General features: G+C 39.1%; 1 protein-coding gene across 2 annotated transcripts; it reads right to left on the reverse strand.

Moving 5' to 3' along the window:
* Positions 1-608: 608 nt before the first annotated feature.
* On the reverse strand, positions 609-17,830 carry HTATSF1 (HIV-1 Tat specific factor 1). Of its 2 annotated transcripts, none has more exons than XM_084870211.1 (10): positions 17,681-17,830; positions 17,248-17,470; positions 13,544-13,724; positions 11,438-11,485; positions 10,863-11,017; positions 9,762-9,925; positions 8,023-8,122; positions 4,919-5,008; positions 3,491-3,628; positions 609-2,703 (listed from the first exon to the last, which is right to left on the reverse strand). In XM_084870211.1, the coding sequence occupies exons 2-10, from the start codon at positions 17,413-17,415 to the stop codon at positions 1,606-1,608; spliced, it is 2,142 nt and encodes a 713-aa protein (XP_084726337.1). In that variant the 5' UTR covers positions 17,416-17,470; positions 17,681-17,830; the 3' UTR covers positions 609-1,605. The 2 variants fall into 2 exon arrangements, with proteins under 2 accessions (XP_084726337.1, XP_084726338.1); XM_084870212.1 differs by having other exon boundaries at positions 17,645-17,830.
* Positions 17,831-24,480: the final 6,650 nt, after the last annotated feature.

The following is a 24,480-nucleotide window of genomic DNA, read 5'->3' on the forward strand; positions in this document are numbered from 1 at the left end:
TCCTCGCACTCATGAGAACGTAGAATTAGGCGCAGCTAAGCACGGTGCAGTGCATATTCCCACCAAACTCTTCCCGTACCTCTGGGGGTACGCGTACCACACTTTGGGAAACACTGACTTAGACAATAGGTGACTGTATCTTGACACTTAATTTATCAATAACACCTCATAAATTATTAACCAATTTACAGGTGATTGCAACTTTCATTTCCAGGTGTCTATGTGAAAAGGAGTATTTTGATATCAAATCAGTGAGCAGGGAAGTCAGAATGAAAACAGCCCCTTTCTAATGGTCTTCAAGAGCTCATTTACAAGTTGTAGTTATGTGTCCCACCCATTGTACATGTAATATAAAACTTATTTTCCTTTCACTTAGAAAACCAATAAATTGTGTTTTGGTGCTTCTGGCTTATCTTTAAAGGGAATCCTATTTTGGTTTGCAAACTTTCAATTTAACTCTTTACCTCTTTTACTGATTTATCCCCAGTGAAAATCCTGCGTATCTTTATAAATCCCAGACATCAACTAAAATCTTCTCTGAAAGCTGGCTTTAAGTACAAGAATTCTTTTCTATCTGAAGGGGGTAATGATTACACTTATAGGCAGTATAATGAAAAAGCATCAATGCAGTTTATTTCAATACTTCTAATTTATGAGAACAACTTTGTAATGCTACATCAGAAGTCAATTAACTTGGAAAGCGTAAGACGACCGAACATTTTATTGGGACTACACAATTTAGCACAGTATTAGGCACCATACTAGAACAAAAACACACACAAAATTGAAGTATGAATGATGACAGACATTGTTAAACTCCAGGGGATCAATGAACCTCCCAAAACTATATACAAAATTTGTGTAGTGCATGCACTTTTCTGGGGAGAGGTTCCACTAAACTTCAATAAACTTCTAAAGGGGCCACACAATACAGAGCAGAATTCTAATGCCCTTTCCTATATTTTCAGTAAAGAAAGCTGTGGATGGACCTCAGGAAGTTCAATCTTGCACATCTAAGAGTCAATTTTCATGGAAATTGTAGAAAACAAATGAAAGTAACTTGCTAGGACTGGGCAGGAGAAAACTCCAAAGTGCTGTTTATATTAGTTTAGTAACATGTTCTGGTTTAGAGAGGAGAAATGGGGACCTAAGTGGTAATATAAGCTGGAAGTAAGGAGACTCCTATAGGATTTTTCAAATCCTTAAACAACTAAAATCTTAAGTACGAATAAAGTAATGGCAAGAACTTAAAATGCAATTTAATGTTAAGTCAAATTTCCAGTTTCTGCCTATTAACAACTTATTTTTTATTTCTGAATATCACAAACTTCAATCAGAATACTTTAACAAATATTCTGCATGCATTTAACAAATCTGACAAAAGACGAGTAACCAGTTTAAGTTATATTATACTATTAAGTTTTAACTGAATAGCCAATTAACATATATTTGAGATCATTAAGTACAGGTAACAATGCAAAAGTAAATGCATTAATCTGATGGCATCCTATCACTATGCAATGTTTATTAACACTAGTAGTAACTACCCTGGAGCATAGGTAAAATGTAGATGGAGGAATTTCCCTCAAAAGCAAGTTTAAGGGATTAAATGTCATCATCATCATCATCTTCTTCATCATCATCTTCTTCTTCATCATCACTACTGATGATAAAGCTGTTGCGTGGGGACAGGGCACTTTCTTCCCGAACATTCCCCATATGACACACAGTCCCTTTCTCATCAGAATCATCAGACTTCTCAGAGGAATCATCTTCGATCATGTTTTCATCTATACCTTCTTCATCCTCCTTTGCATTTACTTCATCTTCTTTTTCATCTGAATATTCAAACATCTTTTCATCTGCATCTTCTTTGCTTTCTTTTCCATCAGACTCATCATCAAAAACTTTTTCATAACTATCTTCTCCGTTTTCATCTGATTCTTCATCATCAAACTCTTTCTCAGAGCCTTCCTCATCAATAATTTTTTCAGAGCTGTCATCATCAAATTGTGACCTTTCAGAGTCATTTTCTTCTAACTCTTTTTCGAGAAAGCTTCCATTAAAATCATCAGAGCCATTCTCATCAAATTCTCTTCTGAAGCCATTTTCTTCAAATTCTTTTTCAGAGCTATCTTCATACAGCTTTTCAGAGTAGTCTTCTTCAGCTTCTCTTTCCGACTCGTCTTCTTCAGACTCCTTGTTGGGGCCATCTTCTTTAGACTCCTTTTTAAGGCCATTCTCTTCAAAATCACTTTTGAGTTGCTTCATTTTGGATTCTCTTCCGGGGCCATTCATGTTGGACTCATTTTTAGGACCACCCTCTTCAAACTCTTCTTGGCGGCAGCCTTCCTCAGACTTTCTTTCAAGGCATTCTTCTTCAGATTCTTGCTGGGGGTAGTGTTTCTCGGCCTCTTTTTTGAGGCCACTTTCTTTAGTATCTTCAAATTCTCCCTCGTCTTCTGATTTTTCAAAATTCTTTTCATCTACAGGTTCTTCAAATTCCATTTGAGTTTCAGCTTCTTCATCATTCATTTTAGATGTGCTAGGGCACTCTGAAAAATGCCTTACTCTAGAAGGCCCTGCCCTTTCTGAAGCACAGATGGAATTTGAACGCCGAAGACCTTTATTGGCCTCGGGAGACTCGAGGAAAGCCTCCCATCCTTTTAGCCTTTCCTCTCTTTCTCTTGTGGTCTCCTCCACCTGTGCATAAATGGAAATTGCCATTAAAATAAGTTTTAGGCTAAAAGTAACAACACCTCTAAGCATTACTAATATTGACAAAAGTATCCCAATATAAGGCATTACTTCTTAGGAAATCAAAGCAATTCCCTATCTTCAGTTCCAAAGTTTACATCTTGATTTACTAGAGTTGACCTTAAGATCATTTAAATAAATTCAGAACACCACAGTACTGCATAAATGTCTCATCAATTAAAAAGTTAATATATTAACTCTGCCTTTACAACACAAAAAGGAAGAGGAACATTTTGATTAATATGTTCTTTTCTTACCATTATTCTGAGCAAGCCTCAAATTTCAGACTGGTAAAGTGAAAAGTTGAAAATTTTTCTTTCTATGCTCTGAATACAAAACAGTATTTAAAAGTACTACTATTAGCCCTAACCAGTTTGCCTCAGTGGATAGAGCATCAGCCTGAGGACCAAAGGGTTCCGGGTTCGATTCCCGTCAAGGGCATATACTTTAATTGCAGGCTTATCCCCAGCCTGGGCCCTGGTCAGGGCTTGTGCATGAGGCAACCAATCAATGTATCTCTCTCACATTGATATTCATCTCTGTCTTTCCCTCTCTCTTACACTCTCTCTAAAAATCAATGAAAAAATATCCTCAGGTGAGATTTTAAAGTAAATGAATGAATGAACTACTATTACAATACAAAGATTGAACAAATCCAAAACTTATCTAAAGGACTGCTAGTTCAGTATTTGTTGGTAATAAATTATGTTCCCTTGATAGTTGCAGAATTTACCTGATAATCTGTAGTTCCATCCCATACTTGGGCAGTGATTTGACGACCACCAAACCACCGTCCATCCAGAGTTTGAATACAATAATCAGCTTCCTCTGGTTCCCGGAAGGACACAGAGGCCACACCATCTGGGTGTCTCTAGAAAAAAGAAGGAAGGAAACAAGAGTAAATGAGAAAATTCAAAATAAAACATACACATTTGACTAGGTAAGTGGGAGTTCTTTTTTTCTTATAAATTGAGTAAAAGATACTATGTATGAAGCCTTTCTTCCCTTTTACCCCAGCCAGTAACACACAGCTAGCTGCCTCTTCAGCTTAATCTTTCTAGCAAGAAACAAGCATGATGTCCTTGGAAATGTTTCTGCTAATAACATTGTCTACGACAGGCAAGACATTGTTAAATGTGGACTATGAAGTTGAACAGCCCTGGGATTCAATCCTGGCTCTGCCATTTAGCAGCTGAATAATCTTGGGAAAAGATGCTCAATCTCTAAACTTTCAGCATCCTCATCTGTAAAATGGGTATACTAGCACCTACCTACCTCAAAGGACTGAAGATTAAATGAGATAACATGTGAAGTAGCTTGAAGTATGTAATCAATAAATAGTGACTATTTTATTATAAACATGTCAATTTTGGAAGTAAAAAATGGCTGAGAAGGGGAAACATATAAGAGAATATTTTCCTTGATTGTTTTTATCCAAATATAGTTGGAGAATCATGCAAGAGGGGAAAATATAGGCAAATAAGAAACTATACATTTTTCTTGTACTTTCTTTACTTGATCATATACTCTAGAATAGGGGTGTCGAACTCAATCAGAGAAGGGGCCAAAATCTAAAATCCAGCCTAAATCGCGGGCCGAATGGTTTACTGAACAGTCATAAACTGACAATGTCATAAACTGACAGCGGAGTGCAGTGATGACAGCGCGGTGCGGGCCACATTGCAAGGCCTGGCGGGCTGGATTTGGCCCGCGGGCCTTGTGTTTGACACATGTGCTCTAGAACCATGGTTGGCAAACTGCGGCTCGCGAGCCACATGTGGCTCTTCCACAAAATACCACAATCTGGGCGAGTCCATTTTGAAGAAGTGGTGTTAGAAGAAGTTTAAGTTTAAAAAATTTGGCTCTCAAAAGAAATTTCAATCATTGTACTGTTGATATTTGGCTCTGCTGACTAATGAGTTTGCCGATCACTACTCTAGAGTGATGATAAAGGGAAATAATCACAGCATACCAAATCTATCAAAGCCATGACTTACAATCCATGTTCATCTAATTATTGCTAATAGATGCCTACCACTAGATGGAAGACTTACTATATTAGAACGTTAATGTAAAATTTAGGGCATACTGACAACTGGTAATAACTTTTAACTGGAAGAATGACTGTCTCAGAAATCATCTGCCCAAGCCATGAACTTACATCAAACAGAAGGAGCTTCCTAATTTGTCCAAACTTCGAACACTCTACTCGAAGATCTTCTCTGATCTCATTTAGCACCAATGGATCATCCTGCAAAAGTACAAATTCCGATAATTACATATCCTGCTATGACATGCTAACAAATAAAAAAGGCTTTAAGTTATTTATGTTTGTCTGTAGTCTACAAAATTAAACAAACAACCCATGAGCCTAGATTCTACTACCGTATTTTTCGGACCATAAGACGCACTTTTTTCCCCCCAGAAGTGGGGGGGAAAAGTCCCTGCGTCTTATGGTCCAAATATAGCCTACACATATACTTTAAAAAAAAAGTTTTTTTACTTGCCCGGCTCTGTGTGGTCTGTGTGTGCTTGCCCGGCTCTAAAATGGTTCTAAATGCTGCTGTTTACTTTTTTTTTTTTTTTTCATTTCAGAAAGATTTTACTGCTGAGCAAGTGGCAGAGTAACAGTATTCCCAAGTAATGTGGGAACCCTCATCACTTCTTTTTTTTTTTTTTTTTTTTTTTTTTTTAATATATTTTATTGATTTTTTTTTTACCCCCTCCCTATTTACTTTACAGGGTTGATTACATGTGTTTATGACTGTGATGTTGGGTTTTAATGCACATAAAATATTTTAGGACACTATTTGTTTCAGAATCTTTTTTTTTCATTTCCCTTCTCTAAAAACTGGTGCGTCTTATGGTCCGGTGCGTCTTATGGTCCGAAAAATACGGTATATACTTTGAGGGTCAGGCCCACAGAGACACTGAACAAAAAATAAGATTGTCTGTAGTCACTCTGACTGACAGGCTCTCATTAAGTTCAGCAGAACAAACCAGACCAAGGCAGGTGGGCAAACAAGGACAGTACCAAGGGTTTCTCTACCTGTGAACTCTGAAGTCTACTACTGCCCTTCCAGCTGGGTGGCATAAGCACATGAAAAGAAAACTTTCCTTTGTGTGCAAAGATGCTAAAGAGAAAATGTTTTATCCATTCAGGAATGAAAAGATTCTGTCTTGTGATTAACAGTGGTTTCATTCAATCATTCTTATACGTTTTCTTCATATAGATACCAAGGACCTATTAATGTATTGAGAGCCTATTGTGGTGTCAGGCACAATTCTAAACATGGGGAATATTAATAGTAAACAAACATGGTAGGCAGAGTCCTGGCTCTCATGGAGCACACATTGAAGCAGAGGAGATCTAATTATTTCCAATAATACGAAATGCAATGAAGGAAACAAACGGTATAATATAAAGCTCTGTAACTCTAAAATAAAATTTACACTAAACCAATTGGGGTGTTTTTTGTTTAAAACAATCAAAAATTTATAAGCATGAAACTTCTAACCTTAAAAATATCCACTGGAGGGAATTTCTAGGAGTCGAGGTAGGATAAATGTGGCTTTTGGAGGAAAGAATATTTGTTAAGGTAGGAAAAGCTAAATATGGCCAGGGTGATAGACTCAAATAAGGTGTCTCAATGAACAAGACAGGAGGCAGAAGCAGAAACAAAAACAATGTAATTACACAACAGACTCACTTGCAGAACTTCCAGATATTTTGAGTTAGGTTTGCATTCATATTCACATTCAAGTGTTAGGAGTATGCAATGTGTGTGAATCAAGGACCTAAAGTCAGATACTAATAGGTCTCCTAATTTAAAATATCAATTATTACCAGGGGGGGTAAAATGTGATTTACTGTAGTTAATTCTGGACTTGTACCTAATAGACTAGATATCATGATCCATCTATGCATTCCTTTTAAAGCCCCACCTGACAAGAACTACATTTCAAAAAGCATTTGGTGTGCATGTGTACACGTGTACTTTTAAAACATTACTTCATTATCACTGCAAGTCTAAAGCAGCTCTGCTATATTTCAAGATTCTTCAGAATTTCAGTCAGAAGAGACATAAAAAGTCTTAAATAGACCATATGTATCTTAACAATGATCTCAAAAGATAAACAGACTCCATAGGTGCATAGCAAACCCTATCATATCACGATTCACCTGGATAAACTTCAAAGACCAGCCTGGGGCCCTAGTATTTAAGGGGAATAAAGCGATATTTCCATTCTGACTCTGTTTAAATGCACAAAAGGAACAAGAGTGGGCTTTGGTTGCAACTAGATAATTCGTAAACCTGGAATTTTCACTAGGAACATTTTTCTCTTATGCGTAAGTTATCATTAATTTCAGAATCCAGGAAGATAGTAAAGACTTGTTCTTCCACAAATAATTCCATTGGTCTCTGCCAAAAGAGAGAGATAAGAACAAGAGGCAGAGTGCAATATGAAGGTACCCTGATGGCAATTAACATTCCTTAAAACTCTAGGCCCTAGCTGATTTGGCTCAGTGGATAGAGCATCAGCCTGCAGAATGAAGGGTCTTGGTTCAATTCTGGTCAAGGGCACATGCCTGGGTTGCAGGTTTGATACCCAGTAGGGGCATACAGGAGGCAGCCAATCAATGATTCTCTCATCATTGATGTTTCTGTCTCTTTCCCTCTCCCTTCCTCTCTGAAATCAATAAAAATATATTTTAAAAAAACTCTCTAGTAGCTCTTCCTTTATTTTCTGTTCCTGGAATTTTACCTGGACATTAATATTATAATGTCCTAACAGCCACCAAAGACTTGTGTAAAAATCAGGTCCTGAAAAACAACCTTCAATATTAACACATCAGGGGCTTTATTTTATTAACCTAAAGAGTTCTAAGACACAACTTTTAATACTAAAATGAAGTTTTCAATTCACGTGTGAAATTGGTCCTCCCCACCAAAATCAACCTGTACTTGCAGCTCCCATAAATCTTTTAATGATTATATTTTTTATAATTTCCCATACCAAGTAGCTGCCATTTGGGGCCACAGTATGGGTATTAAACAGTCTTACCTATGATACAATTAAAGAAACACTGAGCTAAACATGGGAAAATCTAAAAAGCTTGACTGATTCTTGGCTATGTTTTCCTATCTTGAGGACTACATAAATGTGCAGGATGTGACATGAGAAAGATGGGGGGAGGCAAGCTTGGGCTCCCTTAAAAGAAGGCATATCAATGTTTTAATCAATAAGAATATTGTACCCTACCTCAAAATCCATAGGATGAAACATATTTTTGATGATGACAACTCGTTCATGGCGCATTCGGACTGACCCATCCTTTCTTTCAGGTCTCCAATCCAACTGCCTAATGCAATAAAGTAGAAATAATCCTTTATTGATTATTTAAAAATGATGATTATTTGATTCCAGAACAACAATGTATATTTTAATCACCATTCTATTCAGGGAACTTTCTGGAATAAAAATAACAGGCAGGTGAAAGATGGACCCAATATCTGAAATCCCCAGAATATACAGGGTGGGGTAAAAGTACGTTTACAGTTGTTCATATGGAAAATACAATAATTAATAAATAATAATACAAGAATAAACTCTGTGTTTTTAATACAACTGGAAACCTATTTTTGCCCCACCCTGCTTTTTTTTTTTCAGAACTGCTGTCTGGTTACAAATATTCCAATGACATTCTTGGAAAATTGCTAATTATTCACTATGTTTGAGTATCTAGGAAGATATACTCAAGACAAAAAATATATCCAAATTGTACTGGTTTTTAGGCACTTTATGGTTATGACAAACTGCACTGAAATATGTAAAACTACTCATTCTTTGTTATAATCTTAAATGTTACTGTTTTTAAAAATTTTAGGTATCTGTTTTAACTATTCCTGTAAAAAACTATAGGATATCACCTAAATGGTTTCATAATCATATTGTCAATAGTTTAAGCAGTGTTAAAAATATTATCAGAATTCTGCAATAAAGGTACTTATCACTTTGGCTAATTTCTTAAAACTAACATACTTCAAAACACATATTAAACAAATGGGTTAACAGAAAGTTGATAGCATTATGCATATACTCCTAGTATATGTAATTCTATATAATAAAGAGGTGATATGCAAATTGACCCTCATATCCTCGCACAAGATGGCCACCCCCATGTGGTCAAAGATGGCCGCCACAAGAAGGCCAGCAGGGCAGGATAGTTGTGGGCCATCAGAAGATGGCAGTTGGGGGCAACCAGGCCAACAGGGGAGGACAGTTGGGAACGACCAGGTCTGCAGGGGAAGGCAGTTAGGGACAATTGAGCCAGCAGGGGAGCAGTTAGATGTCAATCAGGCTGGCAGGGGAGTGGTTAGGCGGTGATCAGGCTGGCAGGCAGGCAAGCGATTGGGAGCCAGGAATCCCGGATTGTGAGAGGGATGTCCAACAGTTGGGGAATCAGGCCTAAACCAGTAGTCAGACATCCCCCAAGGGGTCCCAGATTAGAGAGGTTGCAGGCTGGGCTGAGGGACACCCTCCCCCACCAGTGCACGAATTTCGTGCACTGGGCCTCTAGTAAGTTATAAACTGAATGATAAAACCTACCATTTCAAATTTCTAATACAAACCTCTATGTAAAAATTTAATTTCTGATATAGCTGATTTCAATACACATTGAAAATAAACTGATGACTCTGCTATACAAGCCTAAACTATCTTGTTTAATCTAATGTTCAACAACTTCTGAAGAGATAGCTTTGTTATCTCATTTAAGTCCCTGTTGTATTACAAATGAACACCACAAAAAATGAAAAACACCACTGACAAATCATCCTGTGGTACAGATTACTAAGGGTTCCAGATGACCTAAAGTTCTTTAAAAATAATTTGTAGGTATATTTACATGATGTCCTCTATGAACAAAACTAGGTGGCTATTACCAAAAGCATACTCTAGGATATTTATAATAATCTTTTGAAGAAGAAAAGAACACAAACTTCTGTTGCTGAGACAGCTTTTTCTTGTAATCCTTGCACTTCTTCTTCTTCTTAGAGGCATCATATTCTCCTTTCAGTTGAAACTTTGCCACCTCGACATGTAATCTGTAGCCTCTAATTTCATCTTCATCCAAAAGTTTTAATGCAAGATCCACAGATTCCCTCTTTATTAAGGGAAAACAAGACAGTCAGAAGGTACACACTGAAATAAAACTTCACTAGTTGTTTTTTTCTTTTTTTTAGATGAATGATGACTATGCAATAATAATTTAAGCATAACTACCCAGTTTGGGATAAAGAACTCTAGAATGCATATCAGAAAATCTGCATTCAAGATATAGCTACCTCCAACCATCCATGTGAACTTAGGCAAGTTATTCAAGATTCCTGAACCTGTTTTTTTAATTTGTAAAACGGGAATAGTAATGCCTTCATAATAAGTTTTTTACAAAATTAACTGGAATACACGTAAAGGATAGTGATAGGCATATAGTTGCTCAATAGATAATCATTATTAAAGTAGTTTTGTTTCTTGGCATCTCGATTTCTCTACATTCTCCTTTATGGTCTAACTTAGGGGGTCAGAAAACGTATTTTGTAAAAAGCCAGTTAAACAATATTTTAAACTTTGTGGACCATGTGGTTTGTGCTGCAACCACTCAATTCTGCTGTTCAAATATGTAAGTAGACATAGACAAATGCAGCCATTTTAATAATAAAAAAGTATTAACAACATCAGGCAGTTTGCTGATCCTTGGTCTAATTTGTTCAAATAGGCAAATAAAATATTACTGGCTTTCTTTTCCTTGTGAATTTTGAAAATGTGTTCTGAATTGATTATATGCATACACTCTGAAGGAGCTCTTTGCAGTGAGAATTCTTTTTAAGACAAAAGCACTTTGGTCATATAACTTACATAATACTTTGACCTGACAAACAAGTGAAAAACCTTACCAATTACAAACAGGCACAATTTGAAATTTCAGTCTTCTTCATGTACTGTTTCGAATAGTTCTCTTATTAGTAATCATCAATATAAAATTATAGCCCTGTTTCCTGATTTAAAAATGGAAAAGAAACTTATCTGACCATATAACTAACCTTCAAATAACAGCAAAGCCCATCTCCTTTAAGATTTCCTTGATTATCTTTGTAAAGCTTGACTTTAAATTCTTCTGTTTGAGGATCTCTCATAATAATGCCAAACTTGGACATGAGCTGTATGAATTCATCCAGTGTAATGTCTGGAGGCAAGCCTGTCAACATTAGGAAAAATTTTTTAATTTATAAAGGCATCTAAATAAGGGTGAAGGTTATTTAGCATTCTACTAATTAGAAAGCTACACCTTAGATGAGCATAATTTAAAATTTCTAAATGTATGTAAAAATTTCGCATATATAGAATTGAGCAAATTTCTTTTTTCAATGAATCTGAAGGGACAAACTGCCACAAGTAACCTAGAGCACACAAAAAGGATGGCATGCATGCAAAGTTACATACACTTAATTTTTCTTAGTTTTGTAATAAATAGCAAACGTATTCCTCACTAATGCAAACAACTGAACAAAAATGGCACAATAATAAAGGCTTCAGAGAAAATGAAAACTAAAAATGACTTCGTGAAAAATATAAAAATATTTTCTACTCTAAAATCTGTTTAAAAAGGTATACATACCAGACACATATACATTTGTATTTCTGTCTTCTTCAACATGAAACCATCCTAAAAATCAAAATGAATAAATAAAACACATGCAAGAAAAGGTAAAAGTCACATTATAAAATCTTGTCATTGTGGCAGTCTCTGAAAACTTCCAGGAACTTTTTCTTACCCTGTGAACAAGAAATATTCAAACTACTGTCCAGCTTTCAATGTATTTGGCTCTTTTGACAGATAATCAGTTTCAGAACTCTGTCTTAAAAAAAAAAGAGCTATTTATATATTTTTAAAAAATTTATTGTATTGGAGTGACATCTATACTGATAAAAGGATTAATATGCTAATTAGATTGGGTCAACCAGCCACCTTCCTGACGTCTAACTTACTTCTGGACAAAGCCGTGGTGGTTGGGGTGAAGCAGAGGCAGTTAGGGGTGATCAGGCCGGCAGGGGAGAGCAGTTGGGGGTGAGATCAGGTTGGCAGGGGAGGGCAGTTGTGGGTGATTAGGCCAGCAGGGGTGGGCAGTTGGGGACAACCAGGCCTGCAGGAGAGGGCTGTTGGGGGTTACCAGGCTGGCAGGGGAGGGCCACTGGGGGTGACCAGGTCGGCAGGGGAGCAGTTAGGGGTGAACAGGCAGGCAGGCAGAGGTGGTTAGGGGCAATCAGGCAGAGTGGTTAGGGGTGATCAGGCAGACTGGCAGGCAGGCAGAGTGGTTAGGGGTGATCAGGCAGACTGGCAGGCAGGCAAGCAGTTAGGGGCAATCAAGTAGGCAGAGTGGATAGGGGTGATCAGGCAGACAGGTGAATAGTTGGGGGCAATCAGGCAGGCAGGCAGGCAGGCAAGTGGTTAGGGTTGATCAGGCAGGCAGGCAGGTGAGTGGTCCCAGATTGCAAGGGGGATGTCCAACTGCTGGTCTGACCGGCAGTCAGACATTCCCAAGAGGTTCCAGATTAGAGAGGGTGCAGGCTGGGCTGAGGGGAACCCCCTCCCCACGTGCACAAATTTCATGCACTGGGCCTTTAGTTGGTTAATAAAATTATATGGGTTTCAGGTGTACAATTATATAATGCATCATCTCTATATTGTATTGTGTTCACCACCCAAACTCGTCTCCTTCTATCAACAATTAACTCTTTTACCTTCTCTGTACCCACATCCCCCTTTACCTCTGATAATCACCTGTTATCTGTGTTTATGAGGTTATTTATTTAAATTGATTTTAGAAAGAGAGGAAAAGAGAGGGGAGAAAGAGAAAACGCAATCAGTTGCCTCCCATATGTACCCTGACAGGGACCAAACCCACAACCTGGACGAGCCCTTACTGGGAAATGAACGAGTGATCTTTTGGTGCAAGGGATAATAATCAACTAAGCCACACCAGCCAGGTTTTTTTTCTTAATCCCTTCACTTTTTGACCCAGCCCCCAAATCCCCTCCACCCTGGCAGCTGTCAATCTGTTCTCTGTATCTATGAGTCTGTTTATATTTTGCTTTGTTAGTTAATTTTCTTTCACATAAAATGAAATCATATGGTATTTGTCTTTCTCTGAGTGGATTATTTCACTCAGCATAATAGTCTCGAGGTCCATCCATGCTGTCTCAAAGATAAGATTTCCTTCTTTTTTTTACAGTGAGTAGTATTTCACTGTGTAAATGTACCACAGCTTTTATATCCACTCACCTACTGAAGGGCACTTGGGCTGCTTCCAAATCTTTGCTATGATTCTGATGTTTCCTTTAAAAAACTCATCCCGGCACTGACTAGACCTTCTCATTAAGTTGCTTCTAACTGTGTTAGACACAAATCTACTGTGTTAGACATGGCTAAGCTGAAGCAAAACTGGCTTAAGTTCAATTTAATTAAACTCAAAAACTGTAAAAAATAACCTTACAAACAGAACTTTGATAATCCCCCAATAATAGCTCTATTTTGCAAAAGGAAGCAACTGAGGCATAGAATTGAAACAAACCACTCCATGCCCATAAGTTAGTGTGAGAGCCAACATATGAACCCAAATAATTTTTAAATACCCATCTCCATGATTCCTTCAGAGCCATTATAATTCTCCAAAAACACACATATTGTTTTCACACTCATGTTTTGCAAGCTAAATACACTTGCCTGATTCAGCCTTCCTCTTTTCTCCTCTCTTTTTGGAATCAGTCGGTTCAGGGTTTTTTCTTTGCAGAGGTTCTTCTGCAGGCTTAGCATTAACATCTTGGACATTTGCAGTAGAGCTAGAAGCACCATCATTAGAAAAGCCATAATTGGCCTGATATGTAGCAATGAAATCTTCAGTGATCTAAACAAGAAATTAACACACACACACACACACACAAATTAAATTATTTTATCCTGTAAAAAGTTTACACTGCATTAAATTACAGCGTATTCAACTAGACAACTTAAGATAGAAGTGTTGTGGCAATAAAGTGTAAATGCAAGAACAGTCACCTTAGGAGTGGGGCAAACATAGGTTTACAATTGTTTGAATGGAAAAATAATACATCAATTAAATATCATTTTTTAAATGTTTTTATTGATTCCGGAGAGGGAGAGGGAGAGGGAGAGGGAGAGGGAGAGGGAGAGGGAGAGGGAGAGGGCGAGGGCGAGGGCGAGGGCGAGGGCGAGGGCGAGGGCGAGGGCGAGGGCGAGGGCGAGGGCGAGGGCGAGGGCGAGGGAGAAACATCAACTGGCTGCCTCCTACACAAATCGAACCTGGGCATGTGCCCTGCTTGGGAATGGAACCAGCTACCTCCTGGTGCGTGAAATGATGCTCAACCAACTGAGCCACACCAGCCAGGTGAGAATACATTAATTAATAAATAATAATACAAGAATAAACTCTGTGTTGCATACTTACAACTGTAAGCCTGCTTTTGCCTCACACTATATATAGAAAACCGTGTAGGATAAAAAATAAGACATGGGTACTTGGATTACCAACACAAAAGTCTGAGATATTACTGTTATTATAAATGATATTGACACCTTTCTGTTTCATTTATAAATTACTACCTCTCCACAGTTACTTGAGTAAGGCTATGAGAACATGTAACAAAGGAAGTACCAGATAACAATAGAATAGAATAAAAAACAACAGCCAATTAGTAATCTAACAACAGAATTCTTTTTTAATGTTTTATTTCTTTCTTTCATAGAGAAGAAGGGAGAGGGAGAGTTAGAAACATCAATGATCGGCTGCCTCCTGCATGCCCAGTGGGGGATTGTGCCTAAAACCCGGGCATGTTCCCTGAGTGGGAATCTAACCAGCAACCTTCTGGTTCATGATCGATGCTCAAACACTGAGCCACACTGGCCAGGCCAGAATTAATTTTTCTTTAACTACATAGATGTACAAAGTATATGTACACTAAATATTTATATATGCAAAAAGAACAGAACAGAATTTGTATTTATTGTTTAAAAAAGGGGCTAACAACAGTAAATCTAAATGCTTGTTTTAACTTTATACTGAAATCACTTTTTTTACTGTAAAAAAAACTAAGAACTAATCTAACATCTACCCTGGCTTTTAGAGGGAAAAAGCACAATTTCGCAATGCAAGAAATGTAGTTATGTCTTCATACCAATGGAGATAAGGCACACATAGGAATGGGAAACATTTTAACTCGAAGTTTGAAGAGATATGGGCTTCCCTGGCATAAAATGACAGAATAACAAGTTAATCTAATTATCAGACTATTGTTAAAAGAACTCAGAAAGCTGAAGAAACCAAATCTGCACTAGGGCTGGCACTATCAATACAAAAGTGAAATATAGTTGACCCTTGAACACAGGAGTTAGGGACGTCAACACCTCACTCAGTTGAAAATCTGTATATAACTTCTGACTCCCCAAGAACTTTACGTCTACTAGTAACTGACTGTAGACGAGAAGCCTTACTGATGGCATAAAGTCAATTTACACATTCTTTGTATGTTATACATAGGATAGCCCCCAAAAATGCATACACACTCTAACAGCTGGTACTTTTATTTACTTTTCACTCCTTTTCAGGCTTAACTAATTTGAAATAATGGGTGAAGCCAGACCAAACTTTGAATACAGAAAACTTATCCTAAAGCGCCACTAGACATTTTATACACATACATACACACACACACACACACACACACACACACACACACAGAGGAAGAGAGAGGGATAGAGAGTTAGAAACATCGATGAGAGAGAATCATTGATCAGCTGCCTCCTGCACACCCCCCACTGGGGATGTGCTCGCAACCAAGATACATGCCCTTGACTAGAATTGAACCCAGGACCTTTCAGTCTGCAGGTCGACACTCTATCCACTGAGCCAAACCAGTTTTGGTACGCCACTAGACTTGTATTAATATAAAAGATAATGCTTACAGTACAAAACTGGCAACAGTCAACGAAGTGAGGGCTTACAAATACCAAACGAAATGATTCTTATTTGCAATTCCATTGCTTGGCATTATAAGCAGTGCCTGGACCAGAACAGTCATTAGTTTGAAAACAGGCATTGATGAATTATTCAGTTCTACTGATTCTTTTAAAATTTAAAAATGAACTATATGTTAATAAATGCTGGCTTTATAATCATTCAAAGTGTGTGTACATTTTTGGGACACCCTGTATATTGTATACTGTATTCTTTTTTTAAATTGATTTTTAGAGAGAGAGAGGAAGAGAGAGGGAGAAAGAGAAACACCGATTTGAGAGCAAGACATCGATTGGCTGTCTACGGCACACCCCTTACCCAGGATTAAGCCCACAACCTAGGCATGTGCCCTGACTGGGAATGGAATTGGCAACCCTTCAGTGCATGGGATAATGCCCAACCATCTGAGCCACACTGGCCAGGGTGTATGCTGTATTCTTCAAGCTACAGAAAAGGTAATTAAGAAAATCATAAGAAAGAGAAAATACATTTATAGTACTGAACTACATTTACATTATGTTTATGTGATCTGGTTACAAGATGAAAAAAAAAATGTGTTTTAAGTGGATCCAGTTCAAACCCTGGTTGTTCAAGAATCAACTAGTACATTTAACAATTTGGAAGGATTGGAAAATACATAAACACAAAATGGTAAAGAAAGACGTTGAATAATTTTTAAAGTTATGCAATGGAGACATGGTTTATTTCAGGCTTCCAAGTCAATTAGTGTGCTATTGGTATCCTTTTCCCCAACCATATGAGATTCTAGTTAACAGGATACTTTTTACAGAAAAGTTCATAGAACAAAGTCTAACACCAGTTATTTTACTGAAATTAAGCTGAAGTAAAATGCTTAACAATTTCCAAATACTCTAAATAAATATACACATATATTTTCCATTCATATTTTGTGCACCTCTAGTCATATTCCTGTGGTTATATGGTTCAAGCATGTGTCTAGGGACAAAATAGGAAAATAGAGGTGCATAATTCAATCAGTAATGCTATATAAATGGCTAAATTTAAAAAAATCAAGAAGCTGCCTGATGCACATAGTATATAAGGTAAACATCTGAATTCCCAGGATAAGTGAGGTTGGCTTCCTGAGAGAAACAACTACCAAGCTTGCTCTTGGTGTTTTTCCTCTTTGCAATAAAAAGCAGTCACCAATGTAAGACCCAACTATGACCTTCATAGGTAAAATTAATAAGGCATAGAAAAAAAGACAAGAATTAAATTAGATGTACGACATCTCCCTAACGATTTTCGTTCCTTTACGCACCGGTTCTGCAACAACAGAACAAAAAGAAAGGCCACCACTAATGGGGGCTCTACCCCAAGACCTCGAAAAGAAAATGAGCGGCCTGCTCTGCAGGGGCACCGGCGACACACTTACCTTGGGGAACCAAGCTTTCTTGTCCAGGTCCCACTCGTAGGGAGTGTCATCGGGCTGCTGCCCGAAAGAATTTTCTCTCCCGGGACCTTTCTGGGTGTTTCCATACAATTGTTGCAGTCGCAACTGCTCATCGAAGTCGTCTTTCCCATCCAAGCTGTTGCGGCTCATGTTGCCGACTTAGCGCAGGGGACCAGTGCAGGGGAGCTCAAAGGCCGAGATGAGACTAGGAGAGGGAAATAGAGAAAATAAGGTCTGCCAAGCTCGGCCCGGCCCTCCCCTCCCGGCACGCCTCCCCGCAGCGCCCCAGCAGCCCCCAGGAGGTCTGGCCACGCAGCGGCCCCGCGGCTCCCCCGCCCCCGCCCGTCCGCCGCCCGCGCCCGGCCGTGCAGCCGCCCACCTGCCTCGCTTCCCGGGGTCTCCGAGCAGCAATTACCCTGGGGGCGCGAGCCACCGCCTACGGAGTCCGAGAAGATTGCAAACCCCGAGGCGACGTTGGGAATGGACTTGAAAGAACCGAGGCCCGCTCACACTGACGCAGTCGCCATTGTTGGCGCGTCGAGACGTTGCGGGTCGCGCGCTGACACGCCCACGTCGGCGTCACGGAGCGCTGACGCAGCCCTGGGGGCGGGGACTAAGGGGCGGGGCGCTAGGGGGCGTGGCCGGCTGCCGCGCGCAGGTGCCCACGCGGACCGCCCCGAGAGGGAGAGAGGCACGGGGTTTTGGGGCCCGCGACCAGCAGGGCTGGGCCAGGCCGGGGCGGCAGCCTGAAAGTACTGGAATATTCGCACCCGGCGGGCGGATGTTGGAGCGCCGCCATTTTTGGGGCGGTGCTTGGGACGGACTGATGGGAAACAGCCACGCCTCATTCGCCCAAAGGCCCCTCCTCCGCGTGGGAAATGTCTTTTAGTAGTTTCTTTCTGATTCCCTAGGATAAGCGTGGATTCTGATGCATCTTGGTAGCCTGCGCTCATAGCATGGAGTCTGATGTCTGATGCGTTGTGAATGAAGGAGTGAACGAAGGAGCGATAGGTGGAAGCATCAACCTTGTCCAAGCCTCAGCCCCCTGCTTTATTGCTTTGGTACTTTCCTCCGGCTGACGATAGACTGGGGAAAGGGAGGGAGGGCAGCTTGCCTCTTGCACTCCATGATTCAGAGGTGCTCATGCTCCAATCCTGAAACATAAAAATCCACATATAATAAGGTGACCCAGACGTCCCTCTTTTGGGGGGACAGTCCCGATTTTTAACAATGTGTCCCGCGGCGTTTTAAAATCGGGACTCTTTTAAAACGCTGCGGGACACATTGTTAAAAATCGGGACTGTCCCGCCAAAAGCGGGATGTCTGGTCACCTTAACATATAAACACCAGCTATACTGGCCAACTAACTTCATGGTTCTTGTCTATCTTTGGGAAAGATACAGAATGTTTCTCCCCCAAACAACTTGTTTTTCCTAGAAATTACACATGTCGCTGAAAATGAAGTGTATAACTTTTAATTGGGCGAATATTTATTGAGTTTGTGCTAAGTGCCAGGCACTGCTCGCAGCTCAGGGGAAATGATAGGGCGATTGGGAAATGATAGGGTGGAAATACTGGATGCTGGCCAACAGCAGTTCTTAAATTTTTAAATCTCAGAACCCCTTAACATGCAAAAATCATTGAAGACCTCTAAGGGTTTTTGTTTATGTGGATGATACTTACCAATATTTGTCACACCCAATTAAAACAGCCATTTAAAGTTATTTATTAATTCCTTTAAATATAATGAACCCATTATGTATAAACATAAAGTTGAAGGTGGGGAAAAGTGTCCCAAAAGAAATAATTTCTTTTTAAAAATATATATATTTTATTGATTTTTTACAGAGAGGAAGGGAGAACGATAGAGAGTTAGAAACATCGATGAGAGAGAAGCATCGATCAGCTGCCTCCTGCACACCTCCTACTGGAGATGTGCTCGCAACTCAGGTACATGCCCTTGACAGCAATCGAACCTGGGACCTTTCAGTCCGCAGGCCAACGCTCTATTCACTGAGCCAAACCGGTTACAGCAAAAAATAATTTCTACTATTTCTTTGCTTCTAAACTTCCTGACTCCCCAGTTCCTAGCTGTGTGACTATGGTTTCCACCATAACAATAATTTTTAAATTGTATCTTGGGTTTTTGGTGTGTTGTTTCAATTGCATTTTTTTAAAAATGAAGTTCTTGTGTTAGGAACTATTGGAGAACTGAACTTGCACGCATTTTTATAATACAGATAACATGAGTTGTGTTAGGCTCATTTAAGCATTGCTAAATATTTGTTCCTGGATCCGAAAATAGTATACAGCTGTTTTCAGCAATGTGTTACGGAATACTTTTCATTTCTGGGTGAATTGATAGATAGGTGATAATATGCTACATAGTCCTACTGCATGTAGCACTCTGAGTGCCTGCTGTATCCACAGGCTCCTCTGAGTAGGTGGTCACAAAGGTTCCTTATGCCTATGTCCCATGTGACCCAGCCACCCTAGCCCAAAGGCTATCCAGAGGCCTGTGAAGTGATTGGCAGGGTAGCCCTGCATTCTAGACAGTTTGATGAATTGAGCCAATAAGAGCCTCTCAGTGAGAGGAATGAGTCTGGAACAGACAGAGACATGGTCCAAGTAGCATAGAAGCAGAGAGGCTCATATAGGAATTGTAATAAGCAGAACAGAGGCCTTCTGTGAAGTTTCCCAGAGATGAGAGGAGTAGCTGACAGTGACGGAGGGTCATTGAGTCAATGTAATAGTGGAGTTGGAAGCTAAGCACACTTGTACCTATGTGGTATTCTATTTGACCATGAGACCTGACAGTTATTTTTTAAACAATGCTATTGTCTGTATGAAGCCTGGCATCTCTTTGTTCTTATTTCCCTATGAATTCGTAGAATTAACTACCTAGTAACCAAGGTAATCTGGAAGCATCTCTGTCTTGGTAACCTGTCTTTTTCAAGATTTTTCACAAGTCACAGAAATACTCAAGATAACAAGCAAAAAGGGGACTCATTATTATAAAGATAGAGGATAGCTCCTGAAACTCCAGGACTAGAATGTAGATGGGCCACATGAGTGGCTGCCGAACGCAGGAAGCTAAACCTATCTTAGAACCTAGACATGTGGCTTATTTCTGAATATCTTCATTCTTCTGTCTTTGACCTCTGTAAGTGGTGATCTGTGCTGTAGTCCTGGTCTGACAGACCACAGCCTTCTTGGTAGATAAAAATACATTAACCTACAAAAGCAGAAACTGCTTGGCCAGAGAAGTCACCAACGTGGCCCAGGGACTTTTCCTGGAAAATTACTGAACTACACCAAATAAGATTTATTTTAATGGCCTTTTCAATCTAACTCTATTGGGGATTTTTCTGTTCCCACTTCCTATAACCTCAAAAGTTAGTGAACATAAGTAACTCTTTTTGACAAATGATTGATGGATCACTGACCTAAAGTGGTTATAACTAAGGAAATTTTTAAACCCAAATTTGCTATTTTCAGTAGATATACCATGTTTAATGTTTTGTGGCACTTTCAACTTCATTGACAATTACTCACTGAACATTTTGGTTATAACTAAATCTATTCCTTTGTTTTCCTGCATTAAAGCATAGTCATGGTCAGGGAAGACCCTGAGAAAAACTGAGAAGTATATAAAATTTTTATTATTTTAAAAAAATATATTTTATTTATTTTTTACAGAGAGGAAGGGAGAGGAATAGAGAGTTAGAAATAGGAATAGATGAGAGAAAACCATTGATCAGCTGCCTCCTGCACATGCCCCACTGGGGATGTGCCTGGAACCAAGGTACATGACCTTGACCAGAATCGAATCTGGGACCCTTGAGTCCGCAAGCTGATGCTCTATCCACTGAGCAAACTGGTTAGGACTAAAATTTGTTTTTCATGTGTCCCATCTCTCCCCCCATTTAGGAACCTTTCTAAAGAAATGAAATCTTCCATCATACTATTTATAGCACCACAATAGGCAATGACAATGTAAAAGACAATGTAGATATTGGAGCCTACTTGTAAGGTTTGCCCTGACAAGGATAATATATTAAAAAAAAAAAAAAAAAAAAAAGATCACCCCCTAAAAAACAAACAAAACAAAAACACCACAAAGCCACAAAGTTTAATCCCAATCCTTTAACTCTGGAAGGGAGACTGATGCCGTATTAAACTAGGGAATTATTTTATATAAGATCCATAATTCACCTTGGGATTACTTGGAATGAAGAAAATGAAAGTTCTTTGAGCTCTAGTTTTATCAACTGCTAAAAGGCCCTTTCTCTCGGCTTTTATAATCTGGTACCTATGTCAAGTTATTTCTAAAATGTTGTATTAGGAGAGTAAAGATGTAATTTTTAACCAAAGTGAGGAAAACAATAAAATATTTGGGAGCTTTGTGACTTTAAAAAACTTAAATTTGGGGGTGGAGAAACCAAGATGGCAGCATAAGTAAACACCTAAACTGCTGTCTCCCATAACAATTTCAAAACTACAATTAAAAGACAAAACGTCTATCACCCAGAACCATGGGAAAGCTGGCTGAGTGGAAGTTCTACAACTAGAAGTAAAGATAAAAGAGCATTGAGACATGCACAAGCACTGCAAAGCTGAGGTACAGAGGCATGTAAACCAGGCTGGTGGCGGGCGTTGCTTTTTTCAATCTGAAGGGAGACAAGCTCCCGATTACTCTGAAGTCCAGTTTCTGGGGAAATGCTGGGGACCCAAACTCCTATGGGGAGAAGCTGGACTGTCTGCCATCAGATCGGAAAGTGCGGGTGGCTTGCTTGCAGAGTTGCATGCAGGAATCATTGTTTACTGTGCTGGGGCGCAAGACGTGGTGATGCTGAAACTCAGAGATGCAAGACGGCTGACTGGCAGCCATCGCGGTTTGCCACACCCTAGCCTAGTGACTCCCTGAAACCCCGCCTTGCACAGTCTATAAACCCACCTAAGCTCCATGCAGCAGCTTTTGTATATAAATGGCCTGCCCTATCTTAGCTTAACCTAACAAATTGCATCTTTGGTCAGACAGCTCCAAAACCTCCAAACCCCAAGCAAAGAAGAGAAAACTGTAATTCTCGCTGTAGATCCTGCTGGGTGGCCTCAGACAGTAGCTGACCTGCACCCCATTGGAGATCCAGAAGCCAGTGTACCTAGTGGTCAGTGTGAGACAACACCAGATTTCAACTCTTCACATCCATAAGTGAGACCTCTAAGGAGCTTAGTGAGACCTTCAAGGATCTTAATGAAAATACCCCCGCCCCCCGCAAAAAAAAGGGGGGAAAGGGAAAAGGACCAGTCAGAAAATAATTATACACTGTCTGAAACGAAGAATATACAGAAATTCAACTGTAGATCAACGGACCCCAAGAATCAAACCAAAGATTGAAATATGAGGAAACAAAAAAACACCCAACCAGAAAAACAAAAAGAAAAAAGAATCCAAAAATATGAGGATAGTGCAAGGAGCCTCTGGAACAACTTTAAGTGTACCAACATCCGAATTATTGGGGTGCCAGAAGAAGAGAGAAAAATATTTAAAACCTATTAGAAGAAATAATGACAGAAAACTTATAAGGAAATTATGGGGCGGGGGGAAGAGGAACATTTTTAGATGAACAATAAAGATTTATTTTTTCAAAAAAACTTAAATTTTTGGATTAAAGTGTGTTCCCAGTTATATTCTGTCAGAGGTATTTTTTTTTTAGAACATAAAGTTACACAAAGTTATTTGAAATTTTAATATTTATTTGTTTGGTCCCACTTATTACAATGTCCAACTGAAAACAATACTAATACAATTTAGGCACCCTCACTTAAGCAAACAAATTTTACAGAAATGTAAAGTCTAGTGATAATATATATCCTCATTTGAGACACATTATCCAAAAGTTTACAATACACAGCCATTTAAAGAAAGCTCAAAAGCACACCCGAAAAATCAAGTTTTTGAAAATGCAAATGTAGCTATCTCTAGTGTCAAACATATGCTTTAAATTACTCCAAGAAAACACTGTCTGAAATCACAAATCTAAATCTGATGTCTACTGACAACAGTTGTTTGAAATAAAAATGATTAACAGGTTTATAGCGATAGCAAGTAGGAGCAGAGGATAGGAAACCAGAACCTTACATCTGATTTCTAAGGGCAGAGATTAAGTAGGTTATACTCTTACAGGACTTAAGCACCCCATCAGCTTTAATGAAATCAAGCAGGAAGATGATCTGATAGATAACAACTGCACACCCAGGTGTAAGGGATTTCATGTGTACTTCTGCATTTTTTTAGAAAGAGGGCACTGCTTACCAGAAAGAAATGAATTTCCTTAAAGGAAGGTTTCAGACAGGCAGGCTGGCAGATTTTTAAATAGGAATTTGTCTTTCTCTGGAGCTCTCAAATGACACCATAAATGCGTCCACTTATTCTGCCTGTAAAGGCAAGTTCTTCAGTATTTGTGAACGAAAATGCTGTCCAATTATCAACCAATGATAGTTTTAAATAAAACTACATTAGGTCAGTAAGTGTTGACCCAGTAAGGCAAGTTCCTTGTCCCAGATCCTTACTCATTACCTTATACGCACTGTCCCCAAAAACATTTTCATTGCACGTGCTCAGGTTTAGTTATATTGGGCTAGAGATTAATAGAAAAGGGCAGTCAAAAAAACCTGTTAAGGTTTATTTTTTTAGGACTTTTTTTTAAAAAAAATGTATTTTTGTTTATTTTAGAGAGGAAGGGAGAAGGAGAAAGAGATATAAACATCAATGATGAGAGAAAACCATTGATTAGCTGCCTTCTTCACGCCCCCCACTGGGGATCGAGCCCACAACCCCTGCATGTGCCCTGATCAGGAATCAAACCATGACCTGGTTTAAAGGTCAACACTCAACCACCGAACCACGCCAGTTGGGTAAGGACTTTGCTTTTTAAGAAAAGTGCAGAAGAGATGTTGTTGTTTTTTTATCCCCTTTACATATACAAGACATAATGTCTAGATTTACAGCACATAATAAACACAAACACAGTTTATGAAAATCACAGGAATATGTGAGTAATCAAAAGCATTATAGATGGGATGGAAACAAAATAGATTTTTAAATGTTATCTTGTTTTTTTTACCTTCCCGTCTATGCAAGCTCCCTTAGGACACACTGGCATATATAAATGTATCTTCCTAACCTAGGGGGCTTAATTTTATTTAGAAAGC

This window comes from Pipistrellus hanaki (assembly GCF_964339955.1).
Source record: "Pipistrellus hanaki genome assembly, chromosome: X".
NCBI classification, from domain to species: Eukaryota; Metazoa; Chordata; class Mammalia; order Chiroptera; family Vespertilionidae; genus Pipistrellus; species Pipistrellus hanaki.

Excerpts from the sequence above, each read along its gene's own strand:
- HTATSF1 (XM_084870211.1), bottom strand. The coding sequence starts at position 17,415 with ATGAGCCGCAACAGCTTGGATGGGAAAGACGACTTCGATGAGCAGTTG. Across the intron at positions 13,725-17,247 it reads AGAAAGCTTGGTTCCCCAAG|ATCACTGAAGATTTCATTGC; the intron begins GTAAGTGTGTCG and ends TTTCTTGTTTAG. Across the intron at positions 11,018-11,437 it reads TACAAATGTATATGTGTCTG|GCTTGCCTCCAGACATTACA; the intron begins GTATGTATACCT and ends TAATGTTGACAG.